The following is a 21710-nucleotide window of genomic DNA, read 5'->3' as shown; positions in this document are numbered from 1 at the left end:
GGTCATTTCAGACAGATCCCAAAACTCTTGCTGGAGACTCTATGAGGCTCAGAGCAGCTGCCATCTGTTTTCACAGTCCTCACCCAGAGAATGTAGCTGCTCAGGCTGGCTGTTCCAGAGACTCAGGTATGAGAAAGACAGGCCCCCCACTCTCTCCACCACACAGTGCCAAAGCTAACGAGAGGTTAGGCTCAGGGAGAAGTCACCCCCTCCTTTGCCAAGAAAAAAACATCCTGGGATCGTCATAGAGACAGGGGTGTCCCGGGGGGATTTTGGCTCAGTGTAATTACAGAGTCTGTTAATTAGGGGATGATTCCAGAAGAGAAGTCTTTATTGGATTTTCTCCTGAATGGAAAGTCCCCTGGGCAGTTAAATCCTAAGATGGTGTGTGTGTGGGTGGGGGGGTTCGATTGGAAGGGGTGGGTAAGTGGGGGGGGGGTCTTTTGGGATGGCAGAGGGGTAAATTTGTGCTGACAACAGGCCCTGACAGAGAGCCCGAGGACAAAAGCGTGGTGATTGAGCCCAGGACCGTCTCCCCACGATCGGTGGACTGGGACCGCTTAATGGAACTTCACTAACCGCTCTGCGGGTCTGTGTGTTTGCCTGTTTGTTTGGGGGCGGAGGGACAACATTGGCAGCCCGCAGGTCGACCCACAGGTGCAGTTGGGACTTTGGACTCCGAAGGAGGAGGCCGACTGAAAGGAAAAAAAAAAAAATCAGTCACTCACTCCAGAAAGTAGTACATCACTTCAGATTGCACCAATCACACGCGCAGAGCAGCAATTGGTCAAATGTGATATTCAGTTGTGGGCAAGGGCTGATGAGAGCAAGTAAAACATTACCTCAGAGGTTGTGGCCGGTCATGCCACGACATTAAACACATGCATTTTATGATTTATTTATCACTGAGCTGAATTCAAACTGTAAATTGGAGGGTTGTTGTTTTATAATTAATTTTACTTGTACATTTTGCACTAAAAATGTATTCATAAGTTCATAAGAATATTGAGTTTGAATAAATTTGCACAATACATTTATGCATTTATAATATAATTCAAATGAACACACATTGATTTTATCTATTTATATTTTATCCATATAACTAATTTAGAATATAAATTGCGAATTTTGTGATAATGAATTTCTCTGTGTGTGAACACGAACTCTAGATTACACATTTAATAAGATGTAATTACAATAACTCACATTCTAATTATATCTATTTCCCCTTGGTTTGAATATAAACTGAAACTGTAATTGTATTTACATATATGTGTGTAAATTGAAATGCTTTTGAAATGATGCACATGCACTTTCTTCTCAGGATTCCATTAGCAGCTCAATAAGAATTAAAAGCTGTTAAATCCCACAGCCCAAGATACAAACCCCGGGGTCTTATGATACTATCTCAGTAAACAGCAGTCACCCCTTCAACTGTAAGAACTTCATTTGGTCAAGGAACCACAAGGAATACACATGCATGGTCATGTAGAGCCCCCTAGAGGATATCTGTGTGCACTGCAGGTGAGGACAGGTTTTATGCTGTCAAAATTTGAAAATTGCCTGTGCAGTTTGCTTCAGAAATCTAGATGTTATTATTATTATTATTATTATTACACATTATTATTAGGTGAAATTAAGCAAAGGTGGAATCCGAAGTATTAATATGTGAAATGCATTTACTAAACTGAAAAATCAGTATAAGGCTTTTTGCTTGTGTTGTACTCTCACTTTTAAGTCGCTTTGGATAAAAGCGTCTGCCAAATGAACAAATGTAAATGTAAATATACGTGTAAAATAGAATTTAAATAGACGGAATCACTCCACCTCTTGAATAGTGATAATTAAAATCAAAATTCGCTTACATTCACTTATAAAGTGGTGATATTGGTATTTGTTCATCTGGCATTTGATACTGGAAAAGTTGCCTTCCTACCAAGTTGTGTCATAAAAGACATTAATTTGTGAAAAATAAAACCAAGTTTGGGGGCAAAATCAAATCACCCAAGTCACCATTAATGTTTGATGTTTTAATCAAACATTAAAAGTACGGCATCAGGGAATCTCCTCTCCTTAAATAAAGTGTTAAAACATCAAAACGTGTTCGTATCCCAGACCGTCAAGCAACGTGACATTTGTTTTAAGTCCATGTGTCGAAGGCCATATCGTCCTCCTTGAGACAGATGGGTCGAGAGTCGACTCCTAGTTGTAACTAAATGTTTGGTTAAAAAAAAAAAACATGATTTTGATGCCACCTCAATAAACGAATCACTCCTGCAAATAAAACAAATGCATAAATTTGGCTATTTGGTTCAGGAAAAACAAGGAGTGCTGTATGGATACCTGGTCATGCAGAGCCCCCTAGAGGGTATTTATGAGAACTTCAGGTGAACAGAGCGCTATGTCTCGATACCATTGTTATGCTCGACTTCCTCCTTAAACACTCATTCTTACAATTTACCAGGGCTCTAGAAATCTGCATGGACATTTACACCGACTTTTAAATCAGAATGTAACAATCCGCCATATTTGTATAAACCCACATATTATCGCATGTAATATGGTTACACTTATCAAACAGGCTAAATGAATACAGTGAATTAACAAAGGCAAATGGGCTACCAAACTACTTCACAGTTTTTGCTCTGCGTTGATTGTATTCTCAGCGACCTGTAAATTTTTTGATAAATAATTACCAGCTGATGCCTAAAGGGCGGGCACTTATAAGAGTTTCTCTTTGCGCTGTTTTCAAAGAAATGAAACCAAAATTTACTTCCTGCGTCTACCGATCAATCAGCTACGGTTTCAAACGGTGCCAACACAAACCGTAAGTTACATATAAGTATAAAATAAGTTGTGATGTATTTGCTTTTGACTATCAGTTGGCTCTGCTAATAGAATGCTCCTTCTGACGAATCTATTGCTATTTCGCAAGCTGTTTCTTTTTAGCCTGCCGTCATATCTGTCATCATACTCTCATGACACAACCATATTCTTAATAATGGTTTGGCTTCGTTGTTGATGTAGACTTTTAAGTTAATATTTTTTAAAATGTCAATGTATGTTTCGCTTCACCCGGTGTAAAAACGGATGGATGTCATTTAATCCATTTAAACATTTAATCCATTTAATGGCATTTAAACTGACAAAAGTAAGCTATGAGCGGGTTTCTTATGTATGTTTGCTTACTTTGTTGTGGAATGACATGAGTAAGCCTACTTTATGGACGCTGCAGTTAAACAGAGCACCATATCGACTGCGTCGGAAAAAGGCACATTTTACAGTACACCAACAGCAAAAGCCAGAGAGGATCAGGGATTATATGGAAACTGGTGGTGCTCTGAAAAAACGAGGACAGTGACCGCCATAATGTAATATGCAGACTATTCTCTCATGGTCAGGTCGTATTGTCTCTTACGGCTGTCTTGTCCCATGTGGTGGTCTCAGACTCTCCCCAGAACTTCCAGACCCCATCCCTCAGAGGCCCTATGGACCTTCCAGAGCAGTACAGCTTTTCAGAAAGCAACAGCGTCTTAAGTGCCACAAACAGCCAATCGGATAGCGACTCCCTGTCTCAGCAAGGGGCTGCAGCCCCGATACAGGTGAGCTTTACAAGGTGCTGATGACTGAGTGGAATATCTTTTCTATTGGCTTACAAACAACCCATCTGGCCTGCACTGTATTGGTTTAGACAGTAAAGCTCAAACCCCTGTCTGGTGCATGGGTGTCCCTTCCTTCTCTGTGTGTGTGTTCCATCCTGTACTTGTCTTTAAAGTGTGTCCCAGGATAGGATAGCCCATGTGTTTCTGTGCAGTGAGGCTAGTGTTCTTCAGCCTTCCTCTCTGACCCGTCCTCCTTTTACCCAAGCGGGCTTCACCTCATAGCCAGCTAATGATTGGGATTAGCAGTTTCCACAGAATTTACTATTCACTAGCCTGTAGCTCTCCAGTTTTCTGTCTGTTCATACATTACATTTTGCTTAGGTGACTTTCTTGTCCAGAGCAACTTTTCAGATGACTTTACATGCTATCCATTTAAACAGATATTTACTAAGGCAATTTAGCTTAACTGCTTCACCCAACGTTACAAGAGCATTGGCCTTCCAGGGAATTAAACCTGTGATTTCTTATGTTGACTCCTCTCCGAGGGTTATTTCCTCTACTGGTAAAGCAGCAGTCAGGTGGGAAATCTAACCAGCAACCTTTGGGTTACAAACCCTACTCTTTAATATTTCCCTGTACCACTGGTAGAAAGAAAGGCATATCTCCTGCTAGACAGGCATGTGTGCTCACAGGTACTTGCTCACCACTGTGTTCGGCTGTGCGTTTGTTCCTTTTGTCCTCTGCTCAGGCCTGCAGGGACTACAACCAGGGTAACTGCAAATACGGGAAGAAGTGCCGCTACCTGCACGTCTGCCAGCACTTCCTGCAAGGAAGGTGTCGCAACGGCAACAGCTGCCGCCTGAGACACATCACTAACTCTGAGTCGGGGTCCTCTGCTGACGAGAGTGAGGGCAGGACGAGAAGGAGAGGGAGGAGGAGGAGGAGGAGAAGGCAGAGGTCTTCATCAAGAGGTACACAGTAGCTGAGGCTGATACATACAGAGGGTCTTACACTGTTAACACTTTAGCTATGTAAAAGAGTTTGAATATATACTGTGCATTTTACAATGATGCAATAATCACGTATAACATCAGCTGCAACAAAAAACCTGCCTGACGTTTCACCTCAGGTCAAGGAACCACAGACATGTGCTTGGTCTTGTTCTGTAGAGCCCCCCGGGTCCAGGGGATATTTTTGTGCACTGCGGGTGAAGAGAGTGATACAGATTTCATGCTGTGCTTGAGTGCAACTCCTCCTCCTCAAACATCATCGTGTACAGTTAACCACTGCTGCAGAAATATGAATGTAGGGTTGTGTTGTTGTTGTTGTTCCTTTCTGCAGTAAGTATATCTGGTCATGTAGCGCCCTCTAGAGAGTGTTATGTGCACTGCACTGTAAGTGAACAGAGTGATCGCGGTGGTAAGAATCCGCTTCCTATTGACACGCCCTCGTTTGCAATTCAGAAACTTCAGAAATGTGGATCAACGCTTACACAGACGGTAAAATAGAAATGTAACAATCCGCCACATCGTATAAAGTCATGTATCATCGCACGAAATACACATACAATTAACATACAGGATCTACGTAGAACACGCTGTATCAAACATATCGATAGCTGAACGCGGTGTGCGTTGAACTTAATATAAGGTAACTGTACACTTATTGCATATTTAGAAACTAATGCTAGAGGGCGCTATTTCCCTTCCCCTACCGTTCAGGCAGGAGTTAGCTATGGCTTCGAGCAGTGAAAGCGAGAACAGTAAGTGTGATAAAAGTAGAGCATAATTTCTTTTCTTTTGACTGTCTTGTGAGTTTCTTATCATAATGTTTCCTGGTAATGAATCGATTGTTTGCTCGAAAGCGGTTGCTCGCTTAGCTACTGTCATAACCGTCATCGTCTGTTCAAGGCACAACAATATGCGGCTTACTAATAGTTTCGCTTTTGATATTGATTTTAAAATGATTATAATTTAATTTAATCTAGTATAATTATATGTTAATAAAATGTTAATTGCAGATGTGGATCCCCGGTGTAAAAACTGATGTATATTAACGCGTTTAAACTTGATAAAAGTAGGATTTGTTTTCATACTTTGCGGTTATTTATCTGTAGTGCTTTATCTACATTGCTCTTCAACCGGAGGCAAATTATTACTTAGGAATTAATTACTTGAAAAGAGCACATTTCTCATTACACCAACAGATAGATAGAGGGTATCAGAGATTGTTAGGAAACTGTTTTAAGACTTTGAAAGATAAGGTGAGAGAGAGAGAGAGAGAGAGAGAGAGAGAATATCAGATCTATCCTGTCATGGTCAGGGCGCATAGTCTCTCCCGACTGTTTCTCATGTGGTCTCACGACCTTTCACATGTAGTCTCAGACTCTCCCCACTGCTTCCAGACCCAATCTCGTAGGCATCCACAGGGGATGGGGGTGGGGGTGTTGGGTATGCAGAGGGCTGTCACCAAACCTGGAGTCAGAATCCAAAATCGGTTCACCTGAATGAATGGAGTGTGCTTTCTATTTTACCTACATGGTCTCTCACTCCAACCTCCTGTACCTCGCTTTCAGACGGTGAGGCTGGTGGCAGCATGCCCTACAGATGGCAGATAAAAGGTGAAAACGGCTGGATGGACATCACTAACTGCCACATCATCGAGGCCCAGTACTCACGTCCCAATGCCAAAGGCATAATTCTGTACAACACTCAGTTTGGGTAGGTCAGCAATGCATCGCTCATTGTGTGTCTGTCCAACACTAGTGCCATGTGCTGTGTGTGTGTGTGTTATGCAACTGAGAGCCAAGAGAGATGGAATCTTGACTGGTGGCTGAATGGACTGATGGAACACACGAGCTCTGTGACTGACATGACAGTGCACTGCTGTTCTCTCTCTTTCTCTGCAGAGCCATCTCCATTGATTTCAATAACATGAAGGTCCTCCACAAACACGGACTGCGGGTCAGACGCTTGAGTTCCTCCCAGCCCGGCCTGGAGACAGAGTGGATTTGGTACTACAGTGGAAACCGAGGCTGGGTGCAATATGGAGAGAAGGTAGACTGACCTGAGTGCAGGGAGCAGAAAAAGCAGACAGATTAGGGTGTAGCATGATGAGAGGGTATTCTGATCTTGGATGAGCGCAGAAAGAGGGTAGGCTTGCTAACTCATTTTCTCAGCATTTGCTTATTAAACTTTGACTAAAACTCAAGGTCTGGCATAACCTCTTAACAGGTGTTAGTTAAACCCCCATTTAATATAAAAGGACCCCTCTTTCTCTGCTCAGGTGAGGTTACCTGTTTGTAAATATTACATGTTCAATATGTAGCATAATCCAAATATTTGCCTTCCAGTCAATCAAATATTTTCATACTTTTCATAGTAATGCCATTCAATGACAGGTAGACAGACAAGCACACACAGGTAATCAAAGCTTGTTCCGCTTAGTTGCAGAGGTAGTAATGTAGGATATAAATACTGTAAAATGTTTTCTAATTACAATGTGAAGGTATATTTCGTGTAATTACAAAAAGTTGAGATGGAGAAAAATGGGGGGGTCACATCAAACCTTCGGAATATAAGCAGTGTTTCACATTTTGAGGTAACCGAATGTCACAAGCAGCAAATAAAGGTGTCTGTGTCTGTGCTGAGACTGAGGGCCTCTGACTGTGTCTGTCCCAGGACTCCAAGGGCAAGGTCTCCTCGGTGCAGAGCTCCAGGATCGAGAGGGAGTTCCAGAGCAACCCCAACGGCTCTATCCAGTTCTCCGTCGACACGACCACCTACCAGATCAGCTTCAGAGGTGTGGTGCGGGGCTGTCAGGGGGGGGGGGGGGGGGGAGGAGTGCCGCTGACAGGAAACATCTCCTCTGTTTCTCAGAATCGTCGTAAACCTATCTGGGCGCATTCCTATTGTACCGTTTGTCTCTTATCAGAAATGCGTCAGGAGAACTTGTCGAGCGGAGAGAAGAGGAAGGTGTCCAGGCGCCCGCGGCTGAAGGATGCAGCGAGGTGAGTGAGTGGGGGGGGGTGCAGGGGGGTCAAATTAATGGGGAAAGGGCCAGTGGAGCACTCATTATGCCAACTCATCCCACCCCCAGTTCTCCAGTGCCGTGCACTTACCCTACACTCCTCTGCCCATGGAAAGAAGTTAATCCAAAAATCTGTCTCTCATTGTTTCACAATCATGTGAGTTGCGGTGTAAAAACCAGCATTCGTGTGCCTGAGAAAAAAAAAACTGCAGGAAAAGTGCAGAGATAAAAGGATGAGTAAATAAACAACAGTTGCTGATTGGTTCTTGTGTGAATCCTTGTTTTGTTGTGCTCTGATGAAGATCTGTATGGCCAAAATGTCAGATATTGTCCTATAAAAGAAGACAGTAATTCATGCTAGAAGCAGGGTGTGAGAGCTGTTTTTGCAAAAACCCTGCATGTTGACTTCCAGGTCACGGGGAATCACAGTGACTGTGACTTTTGACCCTTTTCTGTAACTGTGATAATGGATAACTGTGATAACAGTAACATTACTGTGGTTCAAAGGCTCTGAGTTCCTGCTGTACAAGTCATATATCAAATCATTTAGTATATGCAGTATTGTATACTGGTATGTATTGCAGCTCGTGATTTGATAAGGGACCGAATACAGGCCGCCTTCCATTTTCTCTTTCACTGGAGAAAACCTTGAAAACAAAAAGTCTTCCCTCAGTGTGATATCTGTTATACCCAGAAGGGGGAATTAAGGCACTCTTTGCATATGCTGTCCTCTGTAGACCCACAAACTCCATTCACTTCATTCATTTATGGTTGTTTTCTCATCCTTTCAGCAGCGTGATGCAGGCCTTGCCAAGGGTGAGCATCTCCACCCCCATCTGGCAGTTTCAGGCAGACAGTGGGAAGTGGTACAACTTCAAATACAGGGTGAGAGACGACAGTGCTATGGAGATGGGATTCTGAGGGGCAGGTCAGCCCTCTCTTTTTGAAACCAATGAGCACAGGAAGTGTCAGTCAGGTAATCGAGAGCTAGAGATAGCGGAGCTGTCACTCAGAGATATGACAGGCGTAAGTCAGAGATACAGAAGACCATCAGTGAGAAACAGAAGAACTTTCAGTCAGGGGCCTAAGAGCTGTCAGTCAGACACCAAGGAGTTGTCTGTCAGAGATGTGAGAGCTGTAAAACAGAGCTACAACAGCTGTCAGTCAAAGATATAAGAGCTGTCTGTCAGAGACAGAGAAGCTGTCAGGGCCTGGACACTGGTGATGTCTTGTTTGTGTCTCTGCAGAGAGGGACAGACACTGAGTCTTCGGTCTCCAGTGCTGACATAGAGGCGCAGTACCAGCGCAACCCACGAGGCTCCATGAGCTTTACTGTCAGCGGTCGGCAATACACCTTGAACTTCTCAGGTATAAAAGCACAAGTGACCATCACTACACAATACAAACACACACACTGAGCAGCTGTCATTACACCACAGATACAAAGAGAAGAGCCATCACTACACCCCTACAAACACAGAACAGCCATTACTACATCCTGCAAACACATTACCTGCAAATACAGACTGAGCGATCATTGACCAGCCACATGAATCAGAACATAGGCCCATCCAGGGGTCATGATTAAGACCCTTTAAGAAGATTCAGAAGATCCCAAGAGCACAGCCCTGTACAGGACATTGGTTGTGATCAGTTTATCCAAAACTGAGCACATACAGTAAAAAAAAATAAAAGTAGATTCAGTGGTACGTGATGTACAATCCTGCCTGTGATTTCCACTGTATGCACCTACCTGTTGAACAGCTGTTCCTTTTCCATTCTCTCGGTTCCCCGACAGACATGACTCAGAAAAACCTGACCTCACAGAAGATGAGCCACGTCAGACGGATCCAGCAGTGAGAGCAAGAGACTCTCCCACAATGCATCGGGAGAAACCTGCTGATCACCACACTAGACCTCCCCTGCCGTTGTCTCAGCGCTGCCTGAAGATGAAAATAAGACATTAATACAGGATGCAATTAGATTTTCAAAGAGATTTTCAATGGCCATGAGACTGCGGTTTAGAGCAGTCAATCCCAGAGTGCGTATCTAAAGTGAAGGGGGTTCATATGCCAACAGCACAACATCACAACGCCTGCAACTGCCTGTGGACTCATCTGTCTATGCTTTAAAACCACACTAACACAGGCATGCATGCACACATGCGCACATACACACACACACACACACACTGCCTCTTTGTTATCTCTCTTCCAGTGATTTGAGCTGCCATGTCTAGATCATTATGATTTAATTAACTCTTTATTTCCTGTTTATGCTTGGTACTGGAAGCCAGGCTATAGTACATTTACATTTACATTTATTTATTTAGCAGACGCTAAATAGTCTGTATGAATGATCATTCAGTAGTGTGTAGTGTACCTAAATCATGATGTACCGGGTATCAATATTTTAAGATATTAGAGGAAACGTGAGGTGGATATACTGAAGACTAAATGTTCTCAGATGTCATGGTTTAAAACACTGAAGTGAATTGCTGCAGTATGTGAAATACTGAGGCTTTGTGCAATGCAGATACCATTTAGTCTTATCTAATATGCAGGGATGTTGCACACATATGCACAGAAGCAGTCTTTGCAGAAATGTAAATGACCTCTCATTCAGGAAATCATGACAAAGAAAAGCATGTGAGAGACTCTGAGATATACCACTGAAAACTACTTCTCCTTGCTGCTGTTGTATTGAATATCAGCTATAATTTTAGCAGGACGTTACCGTAACACACACAGGAAAATAATTGAACAAAAAAAGAGGAAACCAAAGAGATAATGTTGATGTTACTGATTGTGGCCACTCACATGACCAAACCCTGATTACACTCCTATTACCAGCTCGTTGAATATTAACTGATGTCTTTACTATATACTGCCTTCATGAAAATGGGTATTGTCCAATGGGAAAAAGGAGATGTCCTGACTGCCATAATGCATGAGCAAATTATGACTACTGTAATCTTCTTTAAAATGCTCATTATTATTTAAATGTATTAAGCATTAACAAATGTGAAGGGAGATGTCTAGACTGCCATAACAGCATGTTTACTCAAATGTTCTTTCAAATGTTTGTTCTTATTATTTTTGAATGTGTGAATAAATAACTTCATTAATTTGAAGTCAGGTTTGATAGTGATAGTAATTATTCTGCTCTCTGATGGATGAAGTCACCTTTACCTGAAATCCCTCAGCATCGTAGAGACAAAAATAAGTGATCAGTTATGTCAGGGCTGGCCCTACGTGTAAGCCATATTGCATAGGGCGCCATGTCCCATTATTTCTGTTGTTTTTTTCATTCGTCTTTTTTGGTGAGGCAGTTTCACTGTTCTTTGGGTAAAAGTATGTGCATGAGGGGGGACTGCTACTCTATTGAGTAGTTGAGTGAACCAGAAAAAAGCAATGAGATCATAGGTAAAATTGCCCCTATAACCTGATCCAGGATCAGTTTTGATTTTAATATTTGTAAACCTTTTTTGTAATTGTTTATTTAACTTAATGCTAGGATTTAAAATAATAAAACATGTTTTTTTGGGAAATTGCAACCAGTGTGTTTGGTGTTTGTGTTATTATGGTGGGGGCTGGCTGGGGTCTTTCAGGGGCAGGGCACTCCACCTAAAATCTTACACAGGTCACCAAAAATGAAATGGTCGACAGGTTGTTGTACCAGATTTGGTTTCCTTTAGATTTCAGTGCATCGGGATGATTGTTCACGCACTCTCCTATGCCTGTTATATTGTTCTTTCTACCTATAACAGGTCAGCAGTGTGGTGTGGTAAGGAGTATCTCTTGTGCCTGAGAGGCTGCTGGTTCATAAATGGATAAAAATGTAACCCATGTAACTCACTCTGGATAAGAGCTTTCACTAAATGACAATAAGGTAATATAATGTAAATCTATCCTAAACCATAACCCATCCCCTAATCCTAACTTTAAATGTTGCAGGCCCCACATATTAGACAGATTACTTTTATGATAAAACAAGACAAAATAGGAGGAAGAAAAATGTTTGGCTTCTATTCATCAGAGGTCCTCTTAGCAGAATGAGAAGTGTCAACAGTAGTGCAAAGAGAGCCCAGGGCAAAGCCAGATGAACTACTGCCTCCTACTGGTAGCAATCAGTAAAATTATATTTCAATGACAAAATCTTGATGAACTCAAGCCATACATAACCACCAATGCCTCACAATCTCAAGTATTTTTCTCAAATCGAAAACAAAAAAATATACATAAATGTGATCATACATTTTGTGCTTGTGTCATATTAACCTTAGAGGGAAATGATTCTGATAGGGAAACCTAGTCTGATGCGAAAGCTGTATTGGCCATGAATCACTTAATTAAACACTTAATTCCCATAATTTGTTCTACTGGTGTCATTACCCGCTTATAGCGCACTCATCAGCTGTGTAGGTGTGCTGTGGGGATCTGCTGCGTATTTTTACAGCCTTATGTTATTATGAGTATATAGTAAGTTTTGGTGAATTGCCAGTTTAATTACATAATGAAAAGTTATAATAAAATAATAAGTAATCAGAAGGGTGCAGTATTGTAATGTCACGTGACTTAAAAGGCACCGTATAGGTAAGGTATTCTAAGTCAATCTATGACATTGTGGACATGTGGACATCACCAACACGCGGTTGAACGTTACCATTGTGCCAGGCGCCCGAGGTTTTTGTTCTTCCGTCTGAAATTTTAGATTTGTCGTCTACATTCAAGTGTTCTTACAAAAGCACTGGAGTCAAGCAAGCGAGATAGAAATTATAAAATGAAGCACAGGAAATCCGTGTGGATGATTTAAATAGCCCCACTCCACGCATACACAGTCCCACTTTCTCACATAAATGTCTTTCAGTGCTGGGTGTCCTCGGAAGTGGCGGCGCGTAGCGTCATTTCCCAGAACAGAAACCGAAACTACCGGGCAGTCAGAGAATCTGCCAGCTGACTGCTAGAAGGATTTGATGCGGCTATTCTTTGAGTCGGACGTGTCATCAAGAGTAAGTCCACCCAATCCATAATACAATGATACGCTTTTTCGTCGGTTTTATAATTTGGTGATCTGAATGTGAAATTAGTGAGCGATTGTCTACTAACGAATCGGAACTAGTGAACTTTGAGTAGAAGACCCTTTATGCATCGAAGCGAAAATAGGTCAGGATTTGTGTTCGCTTGTATGTTTTGTTTGGCTTGGGTGTAAACAACTTTAGCTACATTGATGAATCTATAGCATCGTGTAATATATTCAATCGTCGATTGCTTTAAAAAAGCAAGTGGTTTTAGAGCAACAAACTAAAACAGTGCTTTCTTTTTTTACAGTGTTTCGTTCATTTAGCTTCGGAAATCTATTTCAGGTGAGCTTATCCAAGTTCTATCAAAATATTCATCGCCGTTTCTATTTAGCAGATAAAACGGATGTTAGTTATGTTAGTTAGTTACGACTGTTAGTTATGTATCTAATAATGTTCTCCCACAGAATGCTGGTTTTGCAGAAGAGGAGCCTCAGTCTGCCCCGGGTAAATGACCGTGTCACGGAAACAAAAAACACAACTATGGCTTAACTACAGGCGGTAGATGATTACATTTGCACAAAGCGATTGGCCACCGTGTATATTTACAGATTTAATGCACTGTACTCAACAGCATATACTGTTAGCAATTCATACCGGCACAGCCGTGAGGAAACTGATTTGTTGATAGTGTTGTCCTTTCTCTTATCTCCGCATTTTATCGTATTTTTGGTTGTTTTATTGCAAGTTCCCATACTTAACTAATGCCTCTGTGAGCAGTGGGAGGACAACGGTACCAGTGGCAGCTGTCTGACGGGCAGATGTGGAAGCCCATTGAGAACGACCACGTGATCGAGAGTCACTACTGCCAGCCTGGGGCCAAATGCATTAAGCTCTTCACTTCAGACTTTGGGTGAGTTTCACTTTCAATATTGTTTGTTTGCTTGTGTTTTAATCACATGGGGTATAGTCTTGCAGTTGAGGTACTGAATTCACTCAGACTCAGCATTCAGCAAATGTTCAGCAGTTTTTTCCTCATCTTAACATACCATAACTCCTCTTTCTTTCAGACCGATTTTTATTGATTTTGACAAGATGGAGGTGCAGGGGGCGCGACTCGATGTCCGTCGACAAACCTTCCTGGCCCACGACGAGAGACAGGAGTTTGGGTGGTATTACAATGACAGCAGGCGCTGGTACGAGTACGGATCACAGGTAAGAGGCATTCCGGGACCAGCCCAGGTTAGGTTGTCAAGTACTCCTTTTCCACTGTAGAGGTGGAAACACGCTAGCCCAAGCTGGAGCCAGTGCTGGCTGACCCAGAATAGCTTTTCCCAGAATAGATTGCTTTCCCATTCGGTTACCTGTAACCAGACCTGTATCACATGATTCCTTGCCTCTACCCAGATTGAGATGACTTTTTGGGCTTCTCTCATTGTTCAAGGCCAAGATTTTCTAAAATAATAATAAAACAGACTCAGTATTACTATTGTCTAGCTCACCTTATTTGCTGTTATCAGCAATGGCAACATATTCATATTTCACTCCTGTGTTTATCTCTACGGCTTCTTGCGCCAGTATGCTCGACTCAACCCACAGCTAAACTGCAAGTTGCAGAGTTGTACATGGCACTCCCAGTGAGTATCAGTTTGACCCATCCATCCCTGCAGGGAAACAACCGTAACAAGAGCACAATGAGGTGACAGGTCAGCAGGATAAAAAAAAAGAGATTTGAAAACCACTTGGAAACCAGAACTAAAGGGGCCAGACTGGTTCCAGGTGTACAGTGGAAAAGGGGTAGCACTAACCAGTACAGAGGTGAAGTGCAGCATCTCCCCCTCCCTCCCTCTCGCAGGGGTCCTCCAACAGCAAGGCCTCGGTTACCAGCAGTGATGTGGAGCAGCAGTACAGCACAACCCCACAGGGAAGCATGCAATTCAGAGTGCGCAACATGTCCTACAGCATATGTTTCACAGGTATAGCACCTGCACCTGCGACATCATACCTTCATCCCGACTCACATAATGACCCTGACTGGCAGATATCACACTGCTACTGTGACTCACAGCAGCTGCACATGACTCACGAGTAGAGCTCCTGGGCTGTGACTCACCATCATACCTTAACTTCTAGGTATCGCACTACTCCTCTATGCTAGTTTTGCATTAGTGGAATAAACATCCTGTTCTAGTTGAGCAGAGACTGTTTTCCTGGAAGTTTAGGAGGGGACGTTTTGTACAATCTTTATGCAGTTATCCAAAGTCAGCTAAAAGTCATCTCACATGCCTCTTCTTCCTGCTAGTTGTTTTTTGGCACCCCTACTCCCCGTATGCCTTTCAGTTCTGCACTTCCTGTTCTGTCATGTAAGCAACGTCTCCTTGACAACCAGGTGTGATCTCTCCCACAGACTCCAAGATAAAAATATCTTTGAACTATTCCTGCACCAGACCGCAATGTCTGTTGGATTTAAATTCATATATACAATGAACACGTGCCTGGAAATGATTTTGCATTGAGATTCCTTTGTGTGTTCCAGCGATGACTCAAAGAAACCTGAGTACAAATATGAGCCGAAGGGTGAGGCGGCGCCCTAAATTCAACTCTGTCCTCAAAATCAACAGGTAAAAAAAAGATCTATCACCTATTCATGTTCAGGATGCAGTAAATGTGGGAATTCTGGGGAAGACTCAGGATAGCTTTTAGTTTATGTGAATGAAGAGGTCCACTGTGTCCACTGTGAAACTCCATATATTTGACTGTTCCCAGTATATGAGGCTCTCTAGATATGACTTCTCCCAGTGTGTGTGTGACACTCCATGGATGTGGCTGCTCTTAGTGTGTGACTCCGTATTCCTGTTCACAGTGTATGTGAATCCTCTGTACTCTGTCTCTACAGCCCTGCAGTTCCCCCTCTCCTGCAGAACGCTGCCCCCGTTGGAGGCAGCTGGAAATGGCAGTTCATGGCAGACGAGGGGGTTTGGACCGACTACATCTCCCCCGTGAGTACCATTACACCACACTACATGCCGCATTGCATCAGTGTACCAGTCTATATTCTTAGCTTTAGAAGCTTTATATCACTCCTCTCACCAGACTGGCCTGCGTTTGTGGGTTTGTGCCTCCACAGGACTGCTCAGTGGACAGCGACGAGATCGAGAGACGCTACCAGAGGAATCCTCAGGACCAAGTGAAGTTTACCTCCAGTATATTCAGCTACACTCTGGACTTCACAGGTAACATGCACAAACTTACAGAAACACCTTATAAGAATATGCACATGTGCCCTTTGTGTCAGTCAGTAATCACCATGGACCACCATGGATCATGATAAAATGGAGAGAGGTAGTTGCTTTCAGCGGTGTGCCGTATCTCCGTTTCTTTCAGGAATGTTCCAGATTAATGACCGCACAGGAACCAAGCGGTCCCTGAGACGGATACCAGCGGACGGGCAGCCCACTTCTCTACGGTAAACTTAGAGACGATAGGGAGGGAGGGAGAAGAGCAATGACCCTTATTCTAGGGTATTTCAGGAGTAGTATGTCAGAGCTTGCTCAATGGTGTGAGACCACAGTATGCTGAGATGACAAAGGTGTAAACACACTTAGCGGGGGAGGGTGTGAAACCATAAGGAGGTATGCAGTGTGTTTCAGTGCCTCTCTATTTGGTGTTTATCATCCTTGCAGTCAGCCCAGATTTGTGTTTTCCTCTCTGGCCCGTCCTTCGACTGCCCCCCCCACACTCTCTCTACCTCCCCCTGTTGGCTGCACCTGGGAGTTCATGGGCAATGAAGGAGTTTGGACACAGTATCAGATTCCAGTAAGTAAAGTGTCTGTTCTACAGTCTGTGTATTCCAGTACTGGATTTCAGTGGGAGTATTTGGTATACGCCATTGGTACCCCAGTAAAAGAGACAGCTATGTTGTCACATAATCTGTGGTAACAATGTAGGATAGTGGTAACGTGCAGGGCTTATAACCAAAAGGTTGCTGGCTCAATTCCCTGCTGGGGCATTGCTGCTGTCCCCTTGGGCAAGGTTATTAACCCACAATTGCCAGCTGTATAAATAATGTAACAATTACAACATATGTAAGTCTCTCTAGATAAGAGCATCTGCTAAATGACAATAATGTAAGAATGTAATGTAATCTAGAAGAGGCTTTAGCCTTAGACACATGGGCCCGGACCCCATAATAGAGAAGATGAATGGAGTACAACATACCTAAGTAGTGTCTGTAACCGTGTTGGTAACACATCTAAGACCCCAGCACACAGTACGCACAGAGTATCTGTTTTTGCAGAACAGCTCAGTGGGCAGTGTGGAGATTGAGAGGGCCTACCAGCTGAACCCACAGGGTCAGATCAAGTTCGTTGCCGGTGGATTCCCCTACACACTCAATTTCACAGGTGACAATGTACTTCTGTGCCTTCCATTTCAAATTATAGCGCATCCATTTCAAATTATAGCACCATATTATAACCCATATACATCACAGATTAGAATGCATCTACACCTTCCAATTCGCTGATTAGACTACATCTGCACACTCCATATAAAAGATCAGAATACATCTGCTCCCTCTACCCCACAGATTAGAGTGCACCCACACCCTCCATTTCACAGATTAGACTACAGCATTTCTGTGTCTTCCCCTTCCAGATGTACGCTATGAGCAAATGTCAGCCAGTGGAATAAAGCATATTCTCTCCCTGTAGGGATGTATCAGGTAAACAACACCTTTGGGACCCAAAGAACTGTGAGGAGGGTGCAGGCGGGTAACCCACAGCAGAACAGGTACGACTCAGGCAGGCAGGCTCAGAGATGAGAGGAAGGTACTGCCAGAGCTGTGATAGCACATCTTTGTTAAGATTCCCCAAAAGGACTTTGTTGTCAGAAGTGACTCAGCATTAAAAACCAGGGCACATCTAGAAATGGAATATTTTTTATCCAAACCATCCTCCATTCTGTTTCCAGAGTATGTCTGCCCATTTAAAATGATCTCCTTACACAAACAATGGCCAGCAAAGAGCAGCAGCAACTGCAAGCACTATTATTAAGAGCCCCTGTGGATGTACCCCGTCTTTCCCCACAGCTCAAGCTCTGCTGGGACACAGCACAGATGGCAGTTTAGGGACGTCAATGGGGTCTGGAAAGACTATGTCCAGGTAAAATGAACAGTTCAACTCATCTCTGTACAAACTCCCCTGAACTGTTGACTTAGATTACACATTAAACTTCAACACAGAATAACCTGCTTTACAGCCACGTAGAGAACAGTGTGTGCTTTTCACCCGGGCAGTGGTAACAGCACCTTTGTGTGTTACAGAGTGATCAGCAGGGCGGCTGCAGTGTGTCAGGGCAGGACATAGAGTCGCAGTTCCAGCAGAACCCCAGCGGAACCATGAGGTTTACCACAGCGAGCTTCGTCTATGAGCTGGACTTCTCAGGTAAGTGGGGCTAGCAAACAACATGTGTGTCCAATAAGACACGGCGGGGTGGGCGGGGACTGTGTACACTTATGTGGGCGTGTGACCCCCCTTGGTCATTCCATACCCTGAGTAAACAGTGAATTGGTGGCAAAGTTCCTTCACAGGAAAATGTGTTAACATTGTCAAAGAATAACATGGGTGAGTCACTCACTGCAGCCTTTGGTGTTTTGTCAACTGAGGCAGAGATAGTTGGCGGGAAGATGACACCCATTGCAATAAAAACTTACTTACAGATTTCTTTGGGTGCAAAAGACAAACAAACAAAAGCAGTCAAGCCAGCACTCAGAATAATGAATTAAATCGGCCTGATGAATGCATATTGGTCTGGCACATCCTAAATGCGTACTTATTCTTCGGCATGACAGTAAAAATGTTTCTTTCTCCGTGAACCACAACTGAGATTAATTTAAAACAGCAGTTTAGATATCCTCTATTGTGCAGAGTGCAAGCCTTACTAATTCCCTCCATAATTGAAGTAGACAAACTCTTTAAATGGCATATGTGTTCTTCTCTTCCTTTTAATGAGCTGGGAGATGTATTGTAGGCTGGGAATGAATTAATTGTGGTGTTTTGCAGCCATGACACAGAGAAACCTGTTGACTGAGACGACCAGACCGGTACGCCGTCTCTAGCCACGAGGCTGCTGCCCTGACACCAGGAGTCTCTGTCCACTGCCTGTTCACCAGACTTAACTCCCATTTGCCAAGCTGCCAAATATCAACCGCAGATGTGGAATTACAAACTGACGGCACACATATGCAAGTTTGAAGGAAACGGAACATGTTGGGAGAATTGTTGGGTCCATTAAGAGTCTGGAACCTGGGGCAAGGGGTCCTTGTCCTGCTTGGAGCTCGGCTGTGCCTGAATGAAGCCGACCTTCTGTCCGATAGCCATTTTTGTACTTTAGTACTGCCTTCTATGGGGGGGTGGGATACATATTTGGCAGCAGACTCTTGGCATCTTTATTGGTTGTTGGGCTCTCTCTCAGGTTTGACATACTGTTCTTCAGAGAAACCTCAAATGAAGAGTCCAAAAATGTGGCCTTGGTCCTCCAAACGCAGGCTAACCTGATTTACTGACGTCTTAGTGAAGTTCTTACAGTTTACACTTATGAACCATCTCCAATGTCAGTCATTCTCTGCTCCACGCACTGCCAATACCTGATGTCCATTTTACCCAAAATGCAAAGTGTCTCTAATAAGCCTGCCAACTAAAGCAACCAGTCTACGCCAATGAAGAGCCAGAAGACTTCGGAGACCTTCATTACTATACATAGGAAGTGTCTGCCAATCAGGGACGTTGCAATGACTGTTGCACTGTGAAATATACAACTTCACAATGTTTACAATTAAACTCTTGAGTTCGCCTGAGGTTCTCCCTGTGATTTTTTCAACACGTACCTAGCTTCTTCTACGTGACAGTACAACAATGACACCAAATGCAGTGTACAGTGTTTACCCAATTAAAAGTAAGGCACTGGGTGCACAGGAGGTACAGGAGAGATGGCTTCATAGGGGCAGGAAGCCCCTGTCTAAATCCATAAGAACAATAATACCTGACCTGTATGCTCTAATAGATACTGCTTCTCAGTAACTTCCTTTTACTGTACCCCTGTAAAAATATTTTCCTTTTCAAGCAAACTGTTCTTGTCTCATACATTAATTACTGCAGTCATTTCCAAGACTTGGAAACTGGACTCCTGGGTACTTTCCAAGGTTATCTCCGTTTCAAAGTTTAATTTATGAAACGTAAACAATACACATACTGTCATGTACAAGAACGATTGTAAAGGTCCTTCAAGAGCACATTATGATAAAATGATAAAATCATGAATGTAAAGCTGATGTTTAAGAGCTGCTCATTACTCTTGTTATAAGAAAGTGTGTTTGTCTACTCGAGTTGCCAAGCAAATCATACATGATGTTCACCAGTCAAATCCTTCTCAATCGCAGGTCACAACACAGTGCTCAGAACCACAAGCATAATTCAGAAAAAGGAAGCCAGAGCCAGGGTAAAGAATACTAGAATGTATATTTTATATATATTTACAGGATTTCATTGAAGACCAGGAATGATCCAGTCCCCAGTCTCAATTGTGAGACAACACAAACACCCCATTCACAATACAAAGTTCACAAAGACTCCACAGTGTACAGTTATAACTCTTTGTATATAAAGGATCAGAAGTCTCGTAGAAGAATAGACTTTTGCTCATCTCTGTTTAAACAAACATGTCGTGTGACAGAACAACCTTATCATGTTGTGGGAAATGCAGCAATCATGCTCAGAGGGTCCCCCAGGTCACCATTCTTAGAATTACATAAATACGGCTGCCAACAAAGTGATGAGGAAAAGAAAGGATTTTTCCTGTTGGAATTGAACAGATCACATGACTCTAAAGCAAAGTCCATAGGGCCAGATCCTACAGCTCCACTTTACATTACCCAGCCCTAACACTACTGCCCCCCAGGGGTGACCTTCACTAAGTATCCAAATATTGCCTGTAAAATAAATCTCAACAAAATGTGTAGTTTGCGGCTGGTATGAAACCAGCCCTCACCACAGATCTACCAGTGCTAAATGAGGAATCATTGTGAAACGAAAGCTCAGAAGCAGCAGTTAAAATCTGGCAGGCTGACCCTCCACCAAATCAGATTATTGCAAACATCTCTTAAGGCCTTTCATTCATCATTACATTAACAGCAGGAAATAAAAAATAAAAAAACAGGTCCCCTTAAATTAGCACACCACTCAGGACATAAAGTATCAAGTATCTTCATTCAAACACTTCCTTCATATTCACATTATACTGTTCATTGTACATCGTTTGCGGCTCACCCAATATATCACACCGTTATAAATACCTTTAAAACCTCTTTGCGTTCACTGTGATATAGGGCGCCTGTAACGTTAAGTGGGCGGGAGAGACGTGAGCTGTGGCGACTACACAGAGCGTCACCCGTCTGACGGAGGGGGAGCCCTGCAGACCGACGCTGGAGCAGAGAGCTGCATACAGAACCAGCACAGGGGGAAGAGACCCACAAAGCTGCACTAAAGGCTGACGCACACACAAACACACACACACACGCACACAGAGCAGAGAGGGGGAGAAAGACAACTTCTGCAAAGAGGCCACCAGTGCACCCAAACACACACACACACACACACACACACACACACAAAAGGGAAAAAAAAAAAAAAAAAGACACCACATATTTTCCTTCAGAAACTCAAAGTACAGCCATGGCAGCTTCTGTTTGACCAGCCAGTCATGGCCACGTTATATGCAGATCACTCGCTTTGTTTCCCAAGCCAAGAAGTCAACCCTCAACCCATCAACCCTCTCAATTTCCCACACCATAATCCAAAAGCATTCACACTTTTATTCTCACAGCACAAAGAATGCAAAAGCATTCACCCTTTCACTCTCACATCGCAAAGTCAACAGTACTCACCCTTTCACTCTCACATCGCAAGCAAACTAAATGCATGCAATCTCCTTCTCTCAAAGCAAGGCCGATGGGATTCACCCTGTCACTCACACTCTGCAAGGAGGCCACTGACAATCACCCT

General features: G+C 43.2%; 1 protein-coding gene across 1 annotated transcript; it reads left to right on the top strand.

The window, feature by feature from the left end:
* The first annotated feature begins 5049 nt into the window (after window positions 1-5049).
* Window positions 5050-18911, top strand: si:ch211-244b2.3 (uncharacterized protein LOC557230 homolog). The gene is made up of 12 exons (XM_036518100.1): window positions 5050-5101; window positions 5324-5364; window positions 6178-6322; window positions 6511-6658; window positions 7283-7403; window positions 15188-15272; window positions 15548-15650; window positions 15779-15884; window positions 17364-17442; window positions 17741-17813; window positions 17975-18095; window positions 18714-18911. Exons 2-12 carry the CDS (start codon window positions 5337-5339, stop codon window positions 18767-18769), a joined length of 1065 nt encoding a protein of 354 aa, XP_036373993.1. The 5' UTR covers window positions 5050-5101; window positions 5324-5336; the 3' UTR covers window positions 18770-18911.
* Window positions 18912-21710: the final 2799 nt, after the last annotated feature.

Source organism: Megalops cyprinoides, chromosome 23 (genome assembly GCF_013368585.1).
Source record: "Megalops cyprinoides isolate fMegCyp1 chromosome 23, fMegCyp1.pri, whole genome shotgun sequence".
Classification (NCBI taxonomy): Eukaryota; Metazoa; Chordata; class Actinopteri; order Elopiformes; family Megalopidae; genus Megalops; species Megalops cyprinoides.
Note: the sequence above shows the minus strand (reverse complement) of the source record. Positions and strands in the feature narration are given on the sequence as shown.

Bases quoted from the DNA above. Each gene is read 5' to 3' on its own strand.
- si:ch211-244b2.3 (XM_036518100.1), top strand. From the start codon at position 5,337: ATGGCTTCGAGCAGTGAAAGCGAGAACA. The intron at 15,651-15,778 runs GTGAGTACCATT...GTGCCTCCACAG, and splicing joins GGACCGACTACATCTCCCCC to GACTGCTCAGTGGACAGCGA. The intron at 17,814-17,974 runs GTAAAATGAACA...TGTGTGTTACAG, and splicing joins TCTGGAAAGACTATGTCCAG to AGTGATCAGCAGGGCGGCTG.